The sequence below is a fragment of the Gallinula chloropus genome (genome assembly GCF_964237585.1).
Source record: "Gallinula chloropus genome assembly, chromosome: 2".
Taxonomy (NCBI): domain Eukaryota; kingdom Metazoa; phylum Chordata; class Aves; order Gruiformes; family Rallidae; genus Gallinula; species Gallinula chloropus.
The window spans coordinates 70,680,512-70,701,361 of NC_140086.1; the positions used below are offsets into that span (position 1 = coordinate 70,680,512).

Below are 20,850 nucleotides of genomic sequence, written 5' to 3' on the forward strand. Positions count from 1 at the left end.
AAGGGTCCCATAAGGACCATCGAGTCCGACTCCTGGCTCCACACAGGCCCAGCCAAGTCAGAGCACGGGACTGACTGCATCATCCAGGTGCTTCATAAACTCAGTCGAGCTTGGTACTGTGACCACTTCCCTGGGGAGCCTATTCCAGTGCCCGACCACCCTCTCAGCAAAGAACCTCTTCCTAACATCCAGCCTGAACCTCCCCTGTGTCAGCTTCATGCCATCCCCTCAGGTTGTATCACCCGTCACCAAAGAGAGGATATCGGCACCTGCCCCTTCGCTCCCCATTTTCAGGAAACCATGGACCATGATAAGGTCTTCCCTCAGCCTCCTCTTCTCCAGGCTGAACAAACCAAGAGATTTGAGCCTGTCCTCACGATACTTCCCCTCCAGACCCTTCAGCATCCTCATTGTCTTCCTCTGGACACTCTCCAGTAATTTCATGTCCCTCTTGTACTGTGGCACCCCAAATTTCACACAGGACTCAATGTGAGGCTGCACCAGTGCAGAGTAGATTGGGACAATCCCCTCCCTGGGCCGGCTGGTGATGCTGTTCTTGATGCACCCCAGGATACAGTTGTCCCTCCTGGCTGCCTGGGCACACTGCTGGCTCAAGTGTAACTTGCTCTCAGCTAAGACCCCAAAATCTTTCTCAGCATGGCTGGCCTCCAGCCTCTGATCCCTTAGTCTGTATGTGTGGCCAGAGTTGCCCCTTCCTAGGTGCAGGATCCTGTCCTTGTTAAACTTCATGGGGTTGGTGATTGCCCAGCTTTCTAATCTGCCCAGGTCTCTCTGTAAGGCTTCTCTACTCTCAACGGAGTCAAGAGCTCGGAGTCAACAGCTCCTCCCAATTTGCAGATCTACTTAAGACACTCTCTAGTCCTGAGTCTAGCACCTCCTGGCATCATCTTTGCAATTAAGTTGACACTCAGTTATTTTGGAAGATATTATTTAAATAGTTGTAAATAACAGCAGAAGATTAGAACACCATTTCAGGTATGTTGTTCGCCTTGTAAAGCCTGTTTTGCTGTTTTGCCCTGTTTTGCTGAGCAGCAGTTTGTGTATTTACCATGAGTTGCATTTCATCATACAAAACTTCAGCCTGCAAGTTAGGTGCTAGCACTTGCACTGTGTTTTCCCCTTTTTCGTATGTTTGCTACATCATCTGCTGTGGAAAGATGAATCGGTGGCTCTTTATCTTCAAGAGACTAAATCCCATGTTTGCCACACGGTGGTGCCAGAGGGTTGGTAAACCGAACGTCAGGGAATTGTTGACTTGAACTTTCCATGACCGAGAATGTAAACTATTGTACAGTGGTTTACAGATTATAGGCTCTTGTGGAACTTCGAAAAATGCCCTGTGGATATTAGAAGTTAGCCATTTCAGCTATGTGTGTAATTTTACAGCTCTCCAAGTAGGTGTGTGATGTGTGTTTTTGAGGATGAGGGAATTGTGGTGATGGTATATGGCAGTATCAGTGAATCAAGTTTGGAGAAAAGTGAAAAATAAAATAATGAAAATAATAATGAAATTCCATGTGGATAAGCATGGCTGTAAAGCAAATGAGGAGACCTGTACTAAACCACTTGAAAATTCTGATAGTGGTTTCTAATGGGAAATAAAACTAAAAAAACCTTTTCTTTATCATAAGTCTTGCAAAGTGGAATAGATGCATAGTCTTGTGGTGCTCTTCTGAAATCTTTAATACTTCATTTCCTTCTTGTTACAGTTTGGGCACTTAAGAAACTCGTCATTCACTTTGGAGTTTTGAACTTCATGGCAAACCACTGCAAAAGTTGGTGGCAACTTGTGGAAAGTTTTATAAAGGAACGTCAAGAAGCTCTTGCCCCACGGCCCATCAGAGGGCTTGGAAGAGTCATGCTAAAGCTTGACAGTAAGGTATTCCTACTTATTTCCTTAAGCAGCCTGAAAGTTTTTATTCTCTGTTCACTGTATGCTGAGATGCTTTTAATTCTAAAATAAATGTGTGTCACTAATGGACATGTCTTTCATGTAAAACTATCTCTGTATATGGTGTATTTTAAACCATGTCTCTTCTGTCAGTATTCACACTTCAGTACACGTTTAAACTCTGTTAAATGATTACATGCAAAGATTGACAGAAGTCAGTTTAAAAACGTTCAGTAAGGTTTAGAAGATTCCTTACCTAAGGCAAATGCCTCATGGTTCAGTCACCTCACTCGATTAGAAAGGTTTTGAAGTTAAACTTGATGGGCTTTAATCCAAAGGATAAAATGTTCCTATTGTGAAAATTTAACTTAAGAGCTCATTTTATTCTGTAAGTAGGGCCTGAGTGAGTTCCAATGCGTTTGTTTATACTATGTGGAAGTATAGTTGTTGAACACCGTATCATGGTGATACAGAAGGGATACTTCCCCTGTCAGAGAAGAGACAGGTGGGATAAGGCATTTGGGAAGTGCCATAGAGTAAAGCTTCTGTGCTGCCTTTCTTTATCCCTCACTCAGTATGCACCCACATTTGCATTGTAGAATTGAAATTTTGTAAAGCTCCATAAATTTATGAAGGCTCCTCCATTGTAAGTTTTGAGTGAAGCTGATAGATTAAAAAAAAACCTTATTTATAATGCTGTGCCAGTGTGTAAGAATGAGCCTTCTGTAACTCTGTTGTTGAAGTATTCTCTGCTTTAGAAAAAGCCTTTCCCTCAGTTGCTGTAACTGAAGAGCTGAACCCTGTAAGTGCATTTGTCAGAGCATTTGTGCCTCGGCAGATCTGCCTGCAGTTTATAGCTCTGAATTCCAAAAGCATTGAAATGGCTGTAATAATAAGTAACAGTTTTGCAGAGTTCATCGAGGAAGAATGTTAAAAGAGAAAAGCCTTTCAGAATACAGCTATGAACAAGATAAAGGGGATTTCCAAAAGTAGCAGGAAGTATTAACATTTTAAGATAACAGCTTACATTATGCAAAGCTTTTCATTAAAAGCTTTTGTTTTGTAAGAAGACTCTCTAGGCACAATTTCATATGTATTGTATTTCATGAGTTGCCGAGTTCCGTATCCTTGTACTGCCTAACTGTATGGTGCAGTATCCTTTCTAATCCCACTAAGTCTTTTCTCCTTAAGGAAGGTAGGGCTTTTGTTGTAATGTGCAGCAGCATTTCCCACTCTTCAGCTTAAATGTATTTAAGGTCAGTTTATATTCATGTTGTTATTGTCTGAGCAAAAGAGTAGTGTTGGCACAACTCATTTTTCCATCCCCTCTCCCTGTTTTTTAGATGAGTCCTATTCCTTCTGAGTCTGTGCTGTGTATTAAAGCAGTTCAAGCTCTTCTAGCCTCTATAAGAAAGATAATGATAAGCTGCATGATTGTTGTCCTTGTTTGTGCCTATCCTAATTACAGTTCACCTGGCTTTATCACATGTGGCTGGAATTATATGTCATCTTTCAATACTTAACACACTAATGCTTTTCTTTGAACTTCTACTGGATATTCTTATTCTGTGCATTGTAGGATCTTGGATGCATTAAATCTCTGAGAAAATGGGAAGCAATGCCACAGGATATTGGCAACTGGGATTTTTGTGGGGATAGGGAAAGGAGAGGAATGAAAACTACATCCTTGCAAGTTTGGGATGTGGGGTTTTTTTGGTTTTGTTTGCTTGGTTTTGTTTTGGTTTTTTGGGTCTTATTTGTTTTAGAAAGGGTGGATGAGTTGTATTTTAAGTTGCATTACTAAACATTTTTCCTTCAGTAGGCACTGTTGAAGTGGAAACTTTGTAAACATAAAATAGAAATTTATGGAGTAAGTTGCCGTGTGTTGGGGCTCTTAGCTAAGTACAGCAGGCCATTGACAAAGTGTTTTACACATACCTAGTGGTACTGCTTAGTCTTCCTAATCAGATATACCACATCAGAATATAGCTCCAGGTTTGAGTAAAAGGTAGTGAGGATGAGAGAGACATCTTAAACTGGTGTGTCTTTTTCTCACAAACAAAGTTTAGGAGGCTAGTGTATATAGTGTGGAAAATAACCCACAGTGAGAAATTCTTGGAGTACTACTCATGCATGCAATTCTTTGAGGTTTACTGATATATCTGTTTCTGAAATAAAAGCAGTAAAACCTGCTTTTCTTTCCCACTGCTCATCAGCCTCTGGTTATCTTGGAAATGCAGACAAATTTGAGCTGAAGAGAAGCTCTCACCAAGAGGAAAAAAAAATAGGGCATTGCTTTTCATTTTCACCATAAACAGTAGGTCAGGCTGTGCCTGTATGTGCAGGCTTGCTTTAAATAGGGACCATGGGAATGGGATGTCCCTGCTGTTTTCCTAGGCCCTCGTTGTGCATTTGCCCAATGGAGCCAACAGATGGAGCAGTTCATATATGAGACACTTCCTGGAGGAAAGAGTAGGGAGGTTTCTTTGCTAAAGCATCAAGTCATCTTAAAATTTAATAGATACAGTATCATGCATGTTCTTATACACAGTCAAGAACTAATAATTTGTGTGCTTTCTGCTAGACTTGGTGAATGCTGTAGTTATAGTTACACAGATTTTTTTAGGTATAGCATACAAAAAAAATCATGTTTGGAGGACTCTAATAGATTCTGTAGACTTTACTCAACGTCAGGATTTAGTTCTTCAGGTACCAAGTTTAGCACGTAGTGAAAACAAGCACAGACAAGAGGCAGGATCTCTGTCAGTGCATACATTATTCTAGCACATACTTCCAGAGGCACCGAAGTTCTTACATAAATAGTTTTCCAATAAAATACCAGAAAAGTAGCTGTAGCCTTACTAATTTTGGATGACTTGAAGATCAGAATTAAGATGTAGCCTCTTTCTAAAAGTAGATTGATTACGTTTGTAGAAGTTCTTGGACTTTCTGTAGGTGAAGAGGTGAAATAGAAACAGAATCTATAACATTAATTTGGGACTTTTGAAGCTTCATCAGTGCTTTCCATTACTGTGATTCCTTCCACGAGTAGTAAAAGCTAGAAAAACTGGGTGCTTTCTGAACTTATTTTCCTGTTTCCTGATGTACATGTTTCTCTTAAGTCTGTCTTTTTACTTTTGATGCAACTTGGTTAGCATTCTGAGGTTGGTTTTTAAGTACTTGAAATGTTCTTACATTTTGTTTTTATTGGGAGCTAATATAATTTCTGGCAGCTGCTGAAAATACTAGATTTATTGAGCATTTAATGATCTTGTTTTCAGAGAGAAACAAACTTCACTTCCTTGATCTTAACCTCTGAGACAAATAGTAACATTAAAGCTTTTCACTGTTATGATTATGCTGTGAACTGATTTCAGATGGCTAGAATTAAGAGTATAGTCTTACATAAATGAGGTCTTAAGATGGGGGTATTTGAGCGGCGTGAGTGAGGATTAGTAAGGAAAAAGAACTAGTACAAAAGGAGAAATTGACTGAGAAGAGCAAAGAGCCTTCTGTACAACCAATAAAATCACATGAAGTAATAGATTATTTTTTTAGGTACAACTTGCTGTTGTGGGTATAACAGATTTGATGACATATTTGATGTTACACCATTGAATGTGAATATTGTAATACAAGCATGATACTAAAAGCTTTATAAATTTTGTTTAGCAGTAGTTGATATGAGTGTTTTGAAGTAAGTAGGAAACTGCCTGAATGGGAATATTAAAGCAGTAAAGAAGTAGCTCATGTTAAGTGCAATATGCAAATATCTTATGTTAAGTTTTGGTGTTTCAGTAAAGTGCCCTCAGAGTAATTTTATAAGTCCTTTCTGAAATACTAGCCCTCAGTGTAATTAAACTGGAATTTCCCAGACTATGCTGATAAGTTCTGTTATTATCATTAAAGTTGTTCTTAATTTTTATATCCCTCTCTGTTTGAAAAAGTGCATGTTAATAGTAAAACTTAGATTCTTGCCTTAGAAGTTGTTGTGATCTTTGTGGTCTTTCCTACCTATTGCAATTTACCTTTGTGTCTGGGACAATTTCATTTTCATTCTGTGGATGACTTTGCCTGCCTCTCGTTGCTTTCTTTTCCCTATTACTGCAGTTTTCAATAATTTTCCACTGTGTTCTTGTCTTTTTCTTTTTTTTTTTTTCCTTTTTCTTCCATTTCCCCTGCCACTGACAAGCTGTGGCACTGGCTTAATAAGAAGGTAAATAAACAGAAAAATTGTGATTCAAACTAATGGATTCTGTGGGGTTTGGGGAGTTGGTTTTTTTGGTTTTGGCTTTTTTTTTTTTTTTAGCATGAACACTCTTTAACATGCCTTGCTTCTTAGTTTTCTCTCCCAAGTGCATCTTTCCAGCTCTGAAGCTACTGAAGGTCATATAATTCTACCTGATCTCTTGTCATCTGCTAAAATGAATGCATGTAATTAAATGTTTTGCACAGCAGAATGTTGTATTAGCTTTTCAAGCAGTAGTATGATTTGGTGGCACTTTTATTCAAGAACAGTTGATCTTCCACCTGGTCCCCGCTTGTATTATATCAAAACCAGCTCTCTCCTGGCCTGGAGAGCTGTTGTCTGCTCTGAGAAAGCACCAGTTAACTGAATTAACGTGGGGGTGCCTGAGGGTGAAGCACAGTTGTAACACTACAAGTGTAAATGCAGATAGTGCTCTGGCTGCCTTTAATCGGTGCTGTCAGTCTTTTGCATGTGAAGGGTCATACTGGCCTGTATGCTCAGTGGTATTCAGCGTAGGGGAGTGAAATGAGAATACTCCTGGTCCTAGAACTGCTAAATCTAATAGCCTTAAGAGAAGGGAGGGCTAGTAAAAAGTAATTTTAAAAAATAAAGCAGTTGCTATTGCTAAAAACCCCACTCTTGTGTGGCTTTTCAACATGTGTGGCATGTTTTATAAGAAATATACACTTTAGTTCCTGTGGTTTGTCTCAGGCCACTGGAGTTACCTATTGGTCTTTGTGGAACTGTCATGCCAAGAGAAGTTAAAATTGATTCAGACCAGGTTTGGTCTCACGTGACTGGAATCTGGACAGCTCCTCAGTGCAGTGATCTCTGTGCGGGACTCTGTCATTGCTTTAGGAAAGCCTTAAGCTGGGAGCTGTGTCTGTGTTATATGCAGGACCTCAGATTTTTAAGTTTGAAAATCTTGTATGTGATAAAATATATGAAAAGAAATTAAGTGGGGAAAAAATCAGATACAATATTTGGGTATGGATTATACTTCCAGCAGCAGCTTTTATCCTCACTTACCCCTTCAGTGTTAGTGGGAAAGTCAGAATGGGTGCTATGATCTTACAACCAACCTATCCTTTTCATTTAGCAGCAATTACAGTAGACACCCTAGGTCTCCCTTGCATGTTGTGAATGACGCCTGGGATGTTTTCAACAGCATTCAGAAGAACAATAAGCAGAACAGAGCAGAGTGTGCAGGCTATGGGGGGGGTGGGGGTAGGCAGGCACTGACTACTCTCTGAAAGGTTCTGGTATCTGCTGGGGGGAGCAGCTGGGGAGTAACTCTGTAGCATACAGGCTGAGCAGCTATAAGAAATTTAGAAAGTTTGATCTTCTGTATTTAATTGGTGAGCTCAGGGCTATCTGATGGGGGGGCTTTCTGAACAGGAGGGTAAAGACTTGCTTGCTTTGTGATTCAGTCATAATTGTCCACTCAGAGGGCAGACCTTAAATGTTCTTTTGCCCTCGAATGTAGTTTTGTTGGTTTAAAATTACATTTTTATCTCCTGACTTTAAAATGCTTGTTATGTGATTGACTTACGATTAGTAAATATGTAACCCTTCACACAAAAAAAATAAATTAAAGAATAGGTATTGTTTAGGACAGTTCAGGTGAAGAGCTGAATTCATTGAGCCACTGATGAAAGTTTAGTCTCAACTACTTTCTTCTTCTGGCTTAGTTTGTTGTTTCCTTCTTTGAAAATTCATGTATGCAAATAAATCTTTTTGCCTTGATACACTGCAAAAATATTTTCACTCTAATTACTTTGAACTCTAAAATGTCTGGATATTAATTTTACTTTAGGGATTTTTAGAGGTCAAGGTAGGTGATTCTCCCCCTCTACTCCCCTCTCTTGAGTACTGTGTCCAGCTCTGGGGCCAACAACATAAGAATGATGTGGACCTGTTGAAGTAGGTCCAAACGAGGGTCACAAAGATGATCAGAAGGTTGGAGCACCTCTCCAATGAAGACAGGCCGAGAGTTTGGCCTGTTTAGCCTGGAGAAGAGAAGGATCTAGGGAAATCTTATAGCAGCTTTCCAGTACCTGAAGGGGCCTGCAGGAAAGTTGGGAAGGGGCTGTTAACAAGGGCAGGGGGTGACAGGACAAGGGGTAATGGGGTTAAGCTGAAGGAGAGCATGTTACAATTCAATATTAGGAAGAAAATCTTCCCTGTGAGGGTGGTGAGGCCCTGGCACAGGCTGCCCAGAGAAGCTGTGGCTGCCCCCTCCCTGGCAGTGTTCAAGGCCAGGTTGGATGGGGCTTTGGGCAACCTGATCTAGTGGAGGGTGTCCCTGTCCCAAGCAGGAGATTAGAACTAGGTGATCTTTGAGGTCCCTTCTAATCCAAAGCAGTCTGTGATTCTGTGATTATTGAGCAAAACCCCATGGATATTGTTTCATAAAGGAGGGTGGGGTTTTTTTAGTTCCTAGGATATATTTTTGGAAACCACTGGATTACTTTATATATGCATAGGAGGATATCCTGAAAGTCCTATGTGTTACATGCAGTGCTGATAACTGTGCATGACAAGCATGTAGTAATATTGTAATCAAAATGAAAAAAGAAAGCTTGCAGAGTTTTTGTTTGTACAGGTTTTTGCAGGTTTGTTTTGCTGGTTTGTCTCTTCTTTTTTTTAAATATAAAATACAATTTATTTATTTTCTTAAAAGTGAGAGTCATTGAGTCCAGGAGTTGTACTCAATGATTCCCATGGGTCCCTTCCAATTTAGTATATTCTGAAAATGTAATTAGAGGCAAAGAAAGCAGCAGATACAGAACTCTGGTCACAGTTCAAAGATTGCTTCCATTGCACCATTCTCATTTTGTCCAGTGTTTGAAGGGAATTGCTTCTGAGAACACCAAGGTAAATTTCTGATAATCCACCACCTAGACAACTGAGCCAGAGTTTGAAATGGTGGTTCATGGCTGCTAATGATAAAACTTTTTGTTCTTCCTGTCCTAAGAGCTCATGTCAAAGAGCTGCTTGAAACTCCTTGGTTTTGGCAAACCAGAATAGTATATAATCACGTAGTTTAATGTGGTATATGTGGCCCCAAATATAGAATAGGTTCACTTGGGCTGGCATGGTTTGCTCTTTATGACGTTCTGTGGCAGGAGCCTTTAGAAGGAATTGCTAGATTCTAGGGTGGCTTTTAGAGGGATACCATTATGAGTGGACTTGTGACCTCATATAGATTGATCTCTATCTTTTCTAACTTAACTATTCATCTGATTCACTTCTAAATAACCCTGAGATGTGTTCTGATTACAGGGTTTCCCTTTTTCTCATCAGTTATTAATAAATGATATCCTCAGATAATAACTGAACTAAAGGAAATGTCAACAAGTCTAAGAAATGTCTTGGAAAAATCATAATAGTGAAGCTGTTTAAAGAAAAAATACTTAGACCTTTTTGGTAATTTCACATAGATTTAATTGAAAATAAAGTAGATGTCCAAGTGTGCTTCACTGTGTGGGGAGTGCAGTAGATAAAACATGTAGAAAAACTAGCATTCTGATGATGTGCAGTGTGAAACACATACAAATATGAATTCATAGTGATTGTATAACACACTGCATAACATGGAGAACCTGTTTAGATAGTAGGATTCCCAGTTGTTAAACATGATCTGTAGTTCTGTTACAGCATAGTATGGTTTGTATTATCACCCAAAAGTTAAAAATTGAGAAGCATTTTAACAGAATGCGTCTGATTTTAAAACTTTTTTGTACAGTGAGCTGAATTTAAAAAAACAACAAAACCAAACCTTTCAAAACTGTGACATTTAAGATTGCTTTTTGTGGACAGTATCACAAATCAGTAACACTTCAATTTGGGTTCACAAGCATGACCTTCTGTAGCTTAGGAGCTCGGCTTCCCTTTACCGTGGCGTAATTTTGGATGTCATGGCAGCATCGGCTTCCTGCTGTTGACTAACCTTTAGGTTAGAAGCTTAGATCTGAATTTGAAACTTCATGATCTCTGGCTGATGAGTAGCGTTTAGTCAGCGTATGTTTGTCTTTGTGTGCATGCCCATGGCCTACAGGAAGGATGTAAAGTGAGGTTTGGCAGGGTTGGGGTAGGACAGAAGTCTGGACGTGATTCAGTGGTAAGTACAAGCACACAGGGGTTTAACAGCCTAACTTACCTGCAGTAACATGGCACCTGTGCATTATTTAGCATGAGTGTGAGAAGGTGAGTGCTTTCTAAGGAAATGCTGTGGGTAAATGTAGGGAACGAAAGGGAGGCCTAATAGTGAGCGCATCAAAGGAGAGGAAGTTAATACAGCCCTAAATGAATACTGTGTATCTGCTTTTGCTTCCACAATACTCAATCCAGTTCAGTCTTCTCCTGTGATTTGTCTGTACCACTTGTATAACTTGAATGTCCTTAGGACTGTGGTGGGAGATGTAATTGCAGTACCTCTAGGCATACCAGAGTTGGCTTTCGTCTAGCTTGCTTGGGCTCCCTGCCTGAGTAAATACACACAGGGTGGGCTTCCATGGCTGAGGCTGCTGCCTGTGCTGGTACAAGATCAGTGCTGCCCCTACTTTACTAACTAGATTAAAGGTAATTCAGGCTGTACATGTACAGCTGCACCTCAGTGGCAGTGTAGGTGTACTCCAACCTGCAGTAGGGAGTGCCAAGAAAAGATTCCTCCTTGGCCACGTTCCTGTTCAGAGACAGTCCTCATCGTGATCTTTTGGAGCTTGCTCTTCCAGCAGTTGCTACCGTGGTGAAACACCTACAGCATCCAGACACTGGGATTTCATCTGTTAGATAGCACTTCCACAATCTTTGAGGCTAGCAGTCTTGGAAATCTCTGGTAGTACCTCTGATATCTGGGGTTCAGAGAGTCTGATAAAAAGTGCTGAATGTCAGACTAACTAGCTGATTTCTTTTTTCTCTAGCTGAAAAAGTAAATAGCAATTAGTTTGAACTTTGCTAACTAAGAAATAACAAGGGCAGCTTTAATTTTTAATAACTTCATTTTGAAACTTGTTCTACAAAATGTCCATCCCCTGGCTGTCCAGTGTTCTTCAATGATATTTTTATTTCTGACCTTTAAAACTGGGACTTTTTCTTTTACCTGTTCTATAATTCTTAAATGTATCTGAGGCTTGGAAGGGCACAGCAAATCCTGGTTTTTTTCAGTCTTATTTCCAAAGAAAGCAGCCCCACATAGAGGCTACTTGGAGGTTTTCAGAAAGCTACAGTATTGCTGCAGGCAGGTAACCTCCCTCTAGCAATGGCAAGGTATTTCTGATGCCTGAAATATTTCAGCAATGCTGAAAAATGTTAGAAATATCTAAGACAAAAGATTCTGCAGATTCCATCAGGTTCTCTGCATTCCTTTCTGCAGGTCATAATAAAGTGCAGACTTCGTTACAAAAACTTGCTGGCTCAACACTTGTTTCTTATAAAAGGATTTTGTTTTCTTCATTTTAAAGAACAGTTCTAAAATGCTGAATATGTTATGTTAATGTAGGTCAAACAAGGAGCTGGTTCAATTCTAAAAATAATTGCTTAATGTATATTAACTGCTCAGATGCTACAGGATGAGCACCTGAAAAAAAAATGCTTTTTTTTTTTTTTTTTTTTCCAAATAGGAAACATAACTTCATTGTTAACCAGTTCAGTCATCACACGGCAGACTGCAGCAGTTCTGTGTTCCAGCGCCAATTCCATGTATAGGGTTAGGGTAAATAAGGAAGAAGGAATGAACTTAAACCATCACCAAGCATATGAGTAGTTTTGCAAGACCTGTAATGGAAAAGTTACCAGTGTAATCACTGAATATGGAACTTGTGCTCACTCGGAAATATTTCTACCTACTGCACATTGGCTTTGACCTCAGGTCTCTTAAAGACAAATGTTATATCTGTACTACTACTTCTGCTTTTTCCTCCAGTAATGCCAGATGGAGTAGAAATAGCCTTGCTTTTCAAGCCATAGAAGCTAGAAGAATTTATTTGGTCATACTTGCATGTGCTTTCACAGCTTTTTATTCAAATAGTCAATTTGTGTAGGACAGAAAGCTCAGCTTGCATCTCTGTAAAGCACTCTGCGTAGTCACGTGGCTGGGCAGTTTTATTGTGTTGGAAGACTATCAGAATTTCTCTGATCTTAAGTGGAATCATTGTTTGTCGACATGTATAGAATGGCTTTTCCTGTAAAATGACAGAACAACACACACTCCAGTTTCCTGTATCAGCAACTTTAGCTGATGCATGTTTAATGCTGAGCATCCTTTCAAGTTTGAAAGTGGTTAGAAATAACGCTGAATAATTGGCCTGATGTTCAATAATGTAGAAAACCTCCAGCCCTGTTTCAGTCCATAAGGGGATGAACAACTTTAAAACTTCAGTTACTTGCAGAAATACCTCATTTGTCCTTTAGATGGCTATTAGCTATTCAGTTTTGAAAGTCATGGTTGTACTTTGCAGCGTAGCTTGATAGTTTCCAAGTCCTGTGCAGACAGTATCTGTACACTTCCATGTTGCTGAAGGACAAAGAACAAAGACAAATACCTAGGTTTATAGATGACATGATTGCTAGCTTCTCTAGGTCTAGTAAGTAAATGCTGAGTTACTGCTTGCTTTGCAGAGAGCTTGCTGTGTCTTGTGGTAATGTGTAAATGTCGTTTGCAAAATCATATGTCATACCATGACCTTGATCATGCTAACATTGCTTGTTAATTGTTCATCTCCAAGCTTGGGCATAAATGCTGTTTGATTAGAGCCTGATTTTTGCATTCTGATTATAAATAATAATACTGTCATGTAACATATAGCATTGCTTTCATTAAAGGTTGATGTATATGCTGTGATATGTTTTTTCTTCTCTTCTGAACAGATGATCGTGTGGCTGGAGAAAATGCTAGATAAAATAATCAGCATTTTCATAATATTTTTGCTAGTGATAGGAACCCTTCTGCTAGCCCTGCTTCTTACTGCAAAGGTACAGTGCACTAAGGAATGTGATCATAGAGCTCGTTTTAAATACTGAATGAAAATTACTGGTGTTTATGCAAAATGGTTTAGCTTAAAGAATTTTTTTTAAAAATGAACAGTTAAGTACTCTATCATTGAACTTGTTAACATTCCAAGACTACTTATATATAAATATATATATTTATGTTTACATATATGACAAAACCAATATGAGACTTACTCTAGTGAAATAATTACTAGGTTATATATTATAGAAACAGGTTTGTTTTGCATCCTGTTAGACTTTTGTCAATGGCAGATCCACATAGAATTTTTCTTTTTAATTCACCCTGCATCAGAATAATTTTGCGAATGCTTAAGGTGTATTTGTCAAGTTGCTTGTGTAACAGCCTGTAATAACTTCATGGTATGCCATTCTGAGTTTAAATGTGCTGTGAGTCATGATCACACACATTCTCTTTAACTGACTTTTGGTTTGTAGTTGGGATTTTTCTTTTCTCACCAGAAGAGGTCGCTCGTGTTCTCTCACTTGTTTTTTCAATGGAGCTGTGTTCATACTTTAAAAAGTCAATGGAGATTGAATGTTTGACTTGAATACAGTTACGGAATAAAAATCACTGGGTTCTTATGTCAATCTCCTCTTTCCAAAGTGCAGCCTTATATAATGCTGAGTACTTAAAATTGAAAGCTTTAAAAGTAGTGCAAACGTTCCTGCCTAGAACTTCCTTATATTCATGAAAGGAACACTAAGGCACTTATAAAAGGTGCCTTTTATCATTCGTATTGAAGAATTAATTCATAGCATGGTTTGTCATGTTAGAGCTGAGCATTCATTAATTTTTAAATTTCTTTGATCCCTGGCTTAAAAAACGCATATCTGAAACTGTGCTTTGTATTTTAGTACTTCCCTTGACAGCACTGCTGTATTATGAGAATTTTTTCCATTGATGAGATAAGGTTTAAATTTCCATTTGCTATTACTCATTATGCAGCCTGTGACCAAAATTGTCAGAACAGACTGATTATTGTATTGATGGCTTTTGGGGGTGAGTGGCACTTCACTCATCATAATGAGCTGTCTGCATTGGAAGAATTAGTCTTTAAATGTATATACTGGTTACCCCCACTTCCCTCCCCCCCAAAAAAAAACCCCACCCCAAAGCCTTTCTGAATGTAGGAGAGTTCTTGTTTGCATTTTATAACATTTCTTCTCTATTTAATTTAGGTCCATCAAGAGAGCGTTCACATGATTCAAGTCACAAGCAGCTTGATCAATGAGACAGTAGCCAGTCACCCAGAATGGGCAAAGTAAGAATGCTGAAGTTAAGTGAGTAGTATAGGGTGGGTGAACAAGCTTCCAGGTGCTCTTACCCATAGTTTTTAATTTAAAAATAATCCCTTAGGTGAACAGAAAAGGGAGTGAGTGTTGTCTGCAGGTGTAAAAACTAAACTCGCAGGCAACAGTAGTGCTTATGCATTACTCTGGAAGACTGTCAGTGTTGTATCTTGTCTGAGGAGTGGTTGGACTTTGGAGAAGGACAGCTGTATAAACGGATCTAATTACAGTTTTGGAGAAAAACTTGCATAGTACAGAGAATAAAGAGGTCAATATGCTTTTTCCTTTTACCTGCAAAAGAGAAGTAATGGCAAAGAATGCTCTCTGTAGAAGGTTGTGAGTTGAGAGCTGAATTTTTTTTTTTTTGAGTGGGGAGAGTTGGCTGCAGAATGCCTTTGAGGGGATAGAAATTGAAGAAAATGTTTTTGGATTGAACCAAGAAACAGTTTGAGGGTGGAAAGAATGGTGGATGAGAAGGGTTTGGAGTGAATTCGTTAAGAAGGGCTGTTCCTATTAAGAAAAGATGTGCATGGTATACACAGTGGGAAGCTTGTAAGGTATGGTCTGTGTCACGATTGAAGCAAACACAAAGGCAAATTGTAAGGGAAAGAGAAGGTTTTGAGAGAAATGCATATGGAGATAAACAGGGGCACGCTGGTGAGCAAAGAGTGATTGCATCAACAACAGAGAGAGGGGATAGGTAAGACTGAGGAGTGTGATTTTAAGGGTGAGGATGTTCCTTGCTTTCATTCTACTTCAGACATGGCGCAAATGTGAGTCCAGGTATTTAGCAGGAGAATAGAATTATTTCCTGGACAAGAATGGTTGACTTTCTTCAAAGGCACTTCCTCTAAACAAAAGTGATGATGATTTAACAGGACTGAAAGAAAGTGCATGCTGTATTGTAAGAGCAAGATAAATTTTCAAAAACAGAACTGAAATGATATGCTTTAGTAATATGTGTTTTGTCAATACTTACGTTATCACAATCGAGAACAGCAAGCACTTGGTGTGTTCAGTTTTTTCCTTCATCCCTTCACAGCATTTCTTGTCTTGTTTGGCCTTTCAATTTTCCCATACAGTGTAAATAAGGAGGAGTAATGAAAAGGAAATTTGAAGTCAGAAGCTTATGTGCATAATGAAAACACCACAGTACTCGCTGAGTAATTAGCAGAATTTTAGTTGAAATCATTACTTCCGGTGTTTGCATCCAAATTTGAAACATCCAAAACACTGTCTTTTAATTAATTAGGAGTAAGTATACCTCTTGTCATGTCCATAAACTGCACAAGCTTTCAGAGCTTGTTGCTCACTTTTACATTTAGAGGTGACTGAAATGTGTTGGAATCGGAATGCAGAACATTTCTGAAGAGATATAGAGACAGAAAAGCTTCCATCTTGATCTTCAGTCAGGTGAACAAATCCAGCAGTTTTCTTTCTGGAGTGCTCTTTTGTTCTGAAAGGGCTCCAACACGTGTCATTGAATCAAGATGTAGAAAGAAAATCTAAGCAGAGTATGTGTGCCCTGTATTCACAAGTGTTGGAATGCTGACATCTCAGTAGGTCATTGCCTGAAAGCGACATGAATTGCTGAAGATAAATTTGGTGGGGACGTAGAAATAGCTGGTGCCCAAACCTGCTGCTTTGTCCCTTTGCTTTTGTAGGGAAACTACATTAACGGTTTACAGTCAGTTTGTAATTCAGAAAGTTGCCATTGCAGCTAGATGGCACTACTTCATGCAGTATTTTCAGAAAACTAGAATGCTAGGAAATTTTTGAAGAATGTAATGTGTTTAGCACACATACAGATTGAAGAACTGATCCCTTTCGAAAAAAAACCCAAAACAATTTAACTAAAGCTTCAGGGCCTTTGGAGATGTCCAAATGCAATGACACGCACTAGGTTTGATTGTGCTTTGCTTACAAGAGTCTCTTCCTTGAGATGTCGAAGGCAATATTCTAGTTGTAGTAAGTTCATATGTATTTAACCTTAACTGTTTGCTGTTGTTTCAAAACGTTAATTTGTAACGTGCTTCATGTGTAATGAAATGCGTAAAGTATGTAGCAGTTAACTTTGTTTTCCTTCTTTAAAATAAACTAGCTGGCTCCCAGAAGCCCAGGTTATTCAGAAGGCACTCAATTCAGCAGCTAATAATGTGTACCAATATGGCCGAGAATGGATTACACATAAGGTAGGAGTCAGCTCCACCACCTTTTTATGGTTTTAATTTCTTTTATTTCATAAAAGTAAAAATAAAAGGTTTTTCAGTGATTCTTGTATTTGTGGTTAACCATTCTTTTGGCAGATGTGTTCTTTACACCATCTAGTTTGTAAGCTGAAGGAGGGGTGGGAGTGATTTCAGTAGACTTTTCTGCTCAGAGGATTATTTATTTTTAAAAGCTGAAAAATCTGTCATCATTGTAAGATTGCCTGTGAAAGTGCATCAACTAAAGAGGAATAATTTTTTTTCATCTGGCTTTAGCTGTCCAATTGTAGGCAATATATTACCCATCAGTGTTCTAATGTCCCTGTGGGCAAAAAGTAGTAGATGAGATTTTTTTTCAATTATAATTTATTTAAGTTAACTTTCTTCACTAGACTCTGCCAAGGTTCTTACGTACACATTTTGATGTCCAGCACACATCTCAAATTATGTGAAACAGTTGCTCTGAAGATATTTGATAGTTTTGGATTAAGCATTTTAGAGACAGCATTGTTTTTTCAGTGTAGAAAGAAGTCGTCAGCTTATACCAGCAGAATGCTTTATGCAGACAAAATCTTCATGTTGTGAACCAAGTTGTCTAAAGTGTGTATTTTGTATTGAAAATGAGCTTTTCCACTCATTTGGGTTTGAGCTGTGCCTTTATTAATAATCTTATGTGATACACATAGTTTGAAGTTCATCAGTAGATGCCAGCTTCGTTCTGTCCTGTATAACAAAAAAAATTCTGTGTTTTAGCTCCACAAGATTTTAGGAGAAAAAGTGAATAACACTGCGGTGATTGAAAAACAAGTGCTAGAGCTCTGGGACAGGCTTTACCACTCTTGGTTTGTGAAGGTGGGTAACTTAAATATTGTTTATATTTCTGATACATTTATGTAAACTGTCAGTGCTTTGAAGTAAGTATGCTAAGTATGTGTTTCTGAGAAAGCAATTAGCAAAAAGTGGGAATGCTTAGTAAAGGTCATAATAATAAAAGATTGGTAGGAGTTTCAAGTCTATAAGGTAAATCATTCTACAGTTACAGTTGGAGTACAGCCAGAACGATGTCCTTCACTTAAGTAGTTACAGGTGGTTTTATCTGCGCTGTATAATTTACGCTTTGCTCACTTTTTCTAATTAGTATGTAATAGTTTAGAAGTTTCCGTTGATTTTTGTGATCTTAAGGGGTTAGGAAAAGGAAACTGGTATTCTGTATGATTTGGGTAACATTTAATTTGAAACTTTGGGAAAGAAACTATCCTTTCATGAAGCTCCTTATGATGCATTTTTGCCAACTGTACTGGCCTTCCTGTGCTGGGTTCTGCACACTGAATCTTAAAATGGTCTTAAGAGTTAAATTGTTTCCATGCTGCCAAAGCTGTTTGCCTTTTAAAGGAAAAGCAAGCAATTAATTAGCCATGGAGCAGTGCAAATACCAAAATCCAGAAGTCATACCCCTGAAATATTAAATATTTAAATAAATGCTGCTATAGTATACTAACACTTTCTACAGTTGTTTTTAAAGTACTTCTAAAGTTCCAAGATCTCTGTATTAAAAGAAGTAATGCTTTCAGTATAACAGTCAGAATAGTAGGTGAAAGAATCAGAAAAAAACATGCCTGCTTTTGATACAGTTACACTGATAAACCTCTTGCTTTTACTGATATAATCTGTGTCAGGTGGTCCGCAGCGCTGTACCATTCTGGAGGGCGCTGTGTCGTTTCATGTGCTGTAGGAGGTGTTCTGTTGCTGCAACACGCCACACAGGTGTTGTGCCTGTGTTTGTTGCCTTAGGTGATTTGTTTCCCACCGCTTTTGTTTGAGGGAATACTGCAAAGCTTCTTTCTGGTAGGTACTGTTCTGGTAGGGTAAGGAACCGCTTTCCTAGCCATCAAAATGGCAGAGGCGGTTTCCGGAACGCACTGATGCTGCCTGCAGTGTTGGAGTCTGGCTACTTCTTGTGTACTACAGACCCTGTGTTGTTATTGACATGCAGGACTTCAGCTGCTTATCTGTGGGCTGCATTTAACTCCTCCAGAGTCTATTTCTAATCTTGGTCCTTTGAACACGCTCCATATCCATGTAAACGTCTCCTAGATATTTCCTTCTGCTGTGTTGCAGCAGCTTCGCATCATCCTTCAATGCATCTGAAAAACAGGCTTCCACATTGCACTTTCATCTAGTTTGCATCTGTGCTGTGACTCTCAGTGCAGCTTTCAAGCTTCCCACTATCACAGATATGTGAGCATAAAAGTTACACTTCGTTTTGCATCCTGTGTAGTGTTGCTGTAGTCTGTAGGTGACTGATGAACCCATGCTCTGGTGACACTTTCCCATGAAAGCTGTAGAATTGAGGAAGAATTGCTGATGAAATGTTGATTCAGCCATTAACTGCAGCCTTCTGAGAAGATCAGTAGATAGCAAATGGTGTATATTTTAAAAGGTTCTGGAGATGAGGTGATAGATCAGTTACCTTTGTGTCTATGTATCCAATGAAGTAAAACCGTAACAGAATATAAACCACTTGGAAGATGATGGCATAGCTCTGCAAACAAGGTGTCTTTTTTTTCAAGGACAGGGATTTCCTCATCCTGGTTTCTTCAGGTGTGAGGTTTTGTTTTTAAGATCTAGTGAAGACCTTAGGTGGTACAGCAGTATAGTTACTGAATAATAATGTTAGTGTCAGAGTTACAAAACTTGCAAATGATACCTAACTCTTCTGGGTAATGGTAAGAGCTGTCCTTAAGAACTGAACTAGATGAACAGGAAGTTGGTTGGTTATACCATTTATAAATTCAGAAGGCCTACTGAAGGGAGATTTTTGATTACTCGTATGTTTCTGCTCTAAATAAACTGCCAGCTCAGAAGGAAGATACCTCTGTTGCTGTGGAGTGTTAAAGAACATTGCTAATTTTGCATGAAGTGTAATAATGCATCTAGTGAGAATTAGTAATAAGCAGAAAATTTAATGCTCTTAGATAAATCAGTGAAGGGACTTCACTTGGAATACTACTTGATGTGTATGCTTAAAAAGATACCAACCACCTTCAAAATGACAGTAAGGTTAAAAGTTTTTAGACAGTTCTCACAGCAGTAGTGGGAAACTTAGGTAAACATCAGAGCTGAGAACTCAAAGTCTCTTGATTATTAAAGATTAGGGTGAGATCTGTTTTAGTCAACAGGTTTACTTAGTGTTGCTTACAGACTTGTCACAGCCCCAGACCAAATCAAGTAGTATCATGTGAGGTGAAAATCGTGTGATTCAGTTGTGTGATAGGTGTCTTGGTTTTGGGCTAGGACACAATTAATTATCACAAGAAGCTGGGAGGGGACACAGCCAGTACAAGTGATCCAAACTGGTCAAAGATATATGCAACACTGACATTGTGCTAAATTTATAATACCTCCTCCCTGGCCAGGAGGAAAAGTTGTATGTTGCAAACAGTAAATTGTGTAGGCAGGAACTGAAACACTACCTCTTTCTTCTGTGCTTTCATAAAGAGCAAGATAGGTACCATTGCATCAGTCAAGCAGGAAAGCTAATATTTAACTGAGGTGAGTGAGTGCAGTATACAGAACTGTAATTGTATGGAATATTTTTTTTTTTCAGATTTTATTTTTGCCTGTGTACAGAGTACTTCCAGGTATTTTTGATGCCAGTTAAAGCATCTCTGAGTATTTAAATGCATGTTGGATCTGTTCCTTGTTAAGAAAACATTAGACACTGACATTCTCATATCTGTACAACATGCAAATATCTCTTTTCTTTATGTCTCTGTCCCTCTTTAAGAATGTAACGCATTCTGGAAGACACAAAGGACACAAATGGCACATAAACCGTCAGAACAGCTGGCTTGGTGATATTCTGGACTGGCAAGATGTGGCCTCATTTGTTCACGATAACATTGAAACGTTTCTTTCGGTATGTATTTACCCCTGTTACCAAACTGATCTCGTTTCAAATTGATAACAATTACTCCTTAGACTAACACTAAGGTTGTGCACTCAAGTACATATACACTAAGGTTATGCATTCAAGTACATAGCCATACTGGAATCAGAACTGGTTGTGATTATGAAGTACTCCTGATTTCAGCATCTTCATTAAAACTAGCTTCCAGAGTTGTTCTTGAGATAGAATGTTACTACAGGATTGCCTGTGTCACCTGCAAGCTGGTTTT

At 38.8% G+C, this 20,850-nt stretch overlaps 1 protein-coding gene across 1 annotated transcript in view; it reads left to right on the forward strand.

Moving 5' to 3' along the window:
- Positions 1 to 20,850, forward strand: part of TMEM245 (transmembrane protein 245) — a gene marked incomplete at its 5' end in the record, with an annotated part of 79,123 nt that overhangs the window by 20,516 nt on the left and 37,757 nt on the right. The window contains 7 exons of the mRNA XM_084280184.1: positions 1,731 to 1,900; positions 6,105 to 6,128; positions 13,032 to 13,136; positions 14,355 to 14,437; positions 16,567 to 16,657; positions 17,426 to 17,524; positions 20,460 to 20,591. Of these exons, the coding sequence (XP_084136310.1) occupies positions 1,731 to 1,900; positions 6,105 to 6,128; positions 13,032 to 13,136; positions 14,355 to 14,437; positions 16,567 to 16,657; positions 17,426 to 17,524; positions 20,460 to 20,591 (704 nt within the window). The remainder of the gene's footprint in view (positions 1 to 1,730; positions 1,901 to 6,104; positions 6,129 to 13,031; positions 13,137 to 14,354; positions 14,438 to 16,566; positions 16,658 to 17,425; positions 17,525 to 20,459; positions 20,592 to 20,850) is intronic.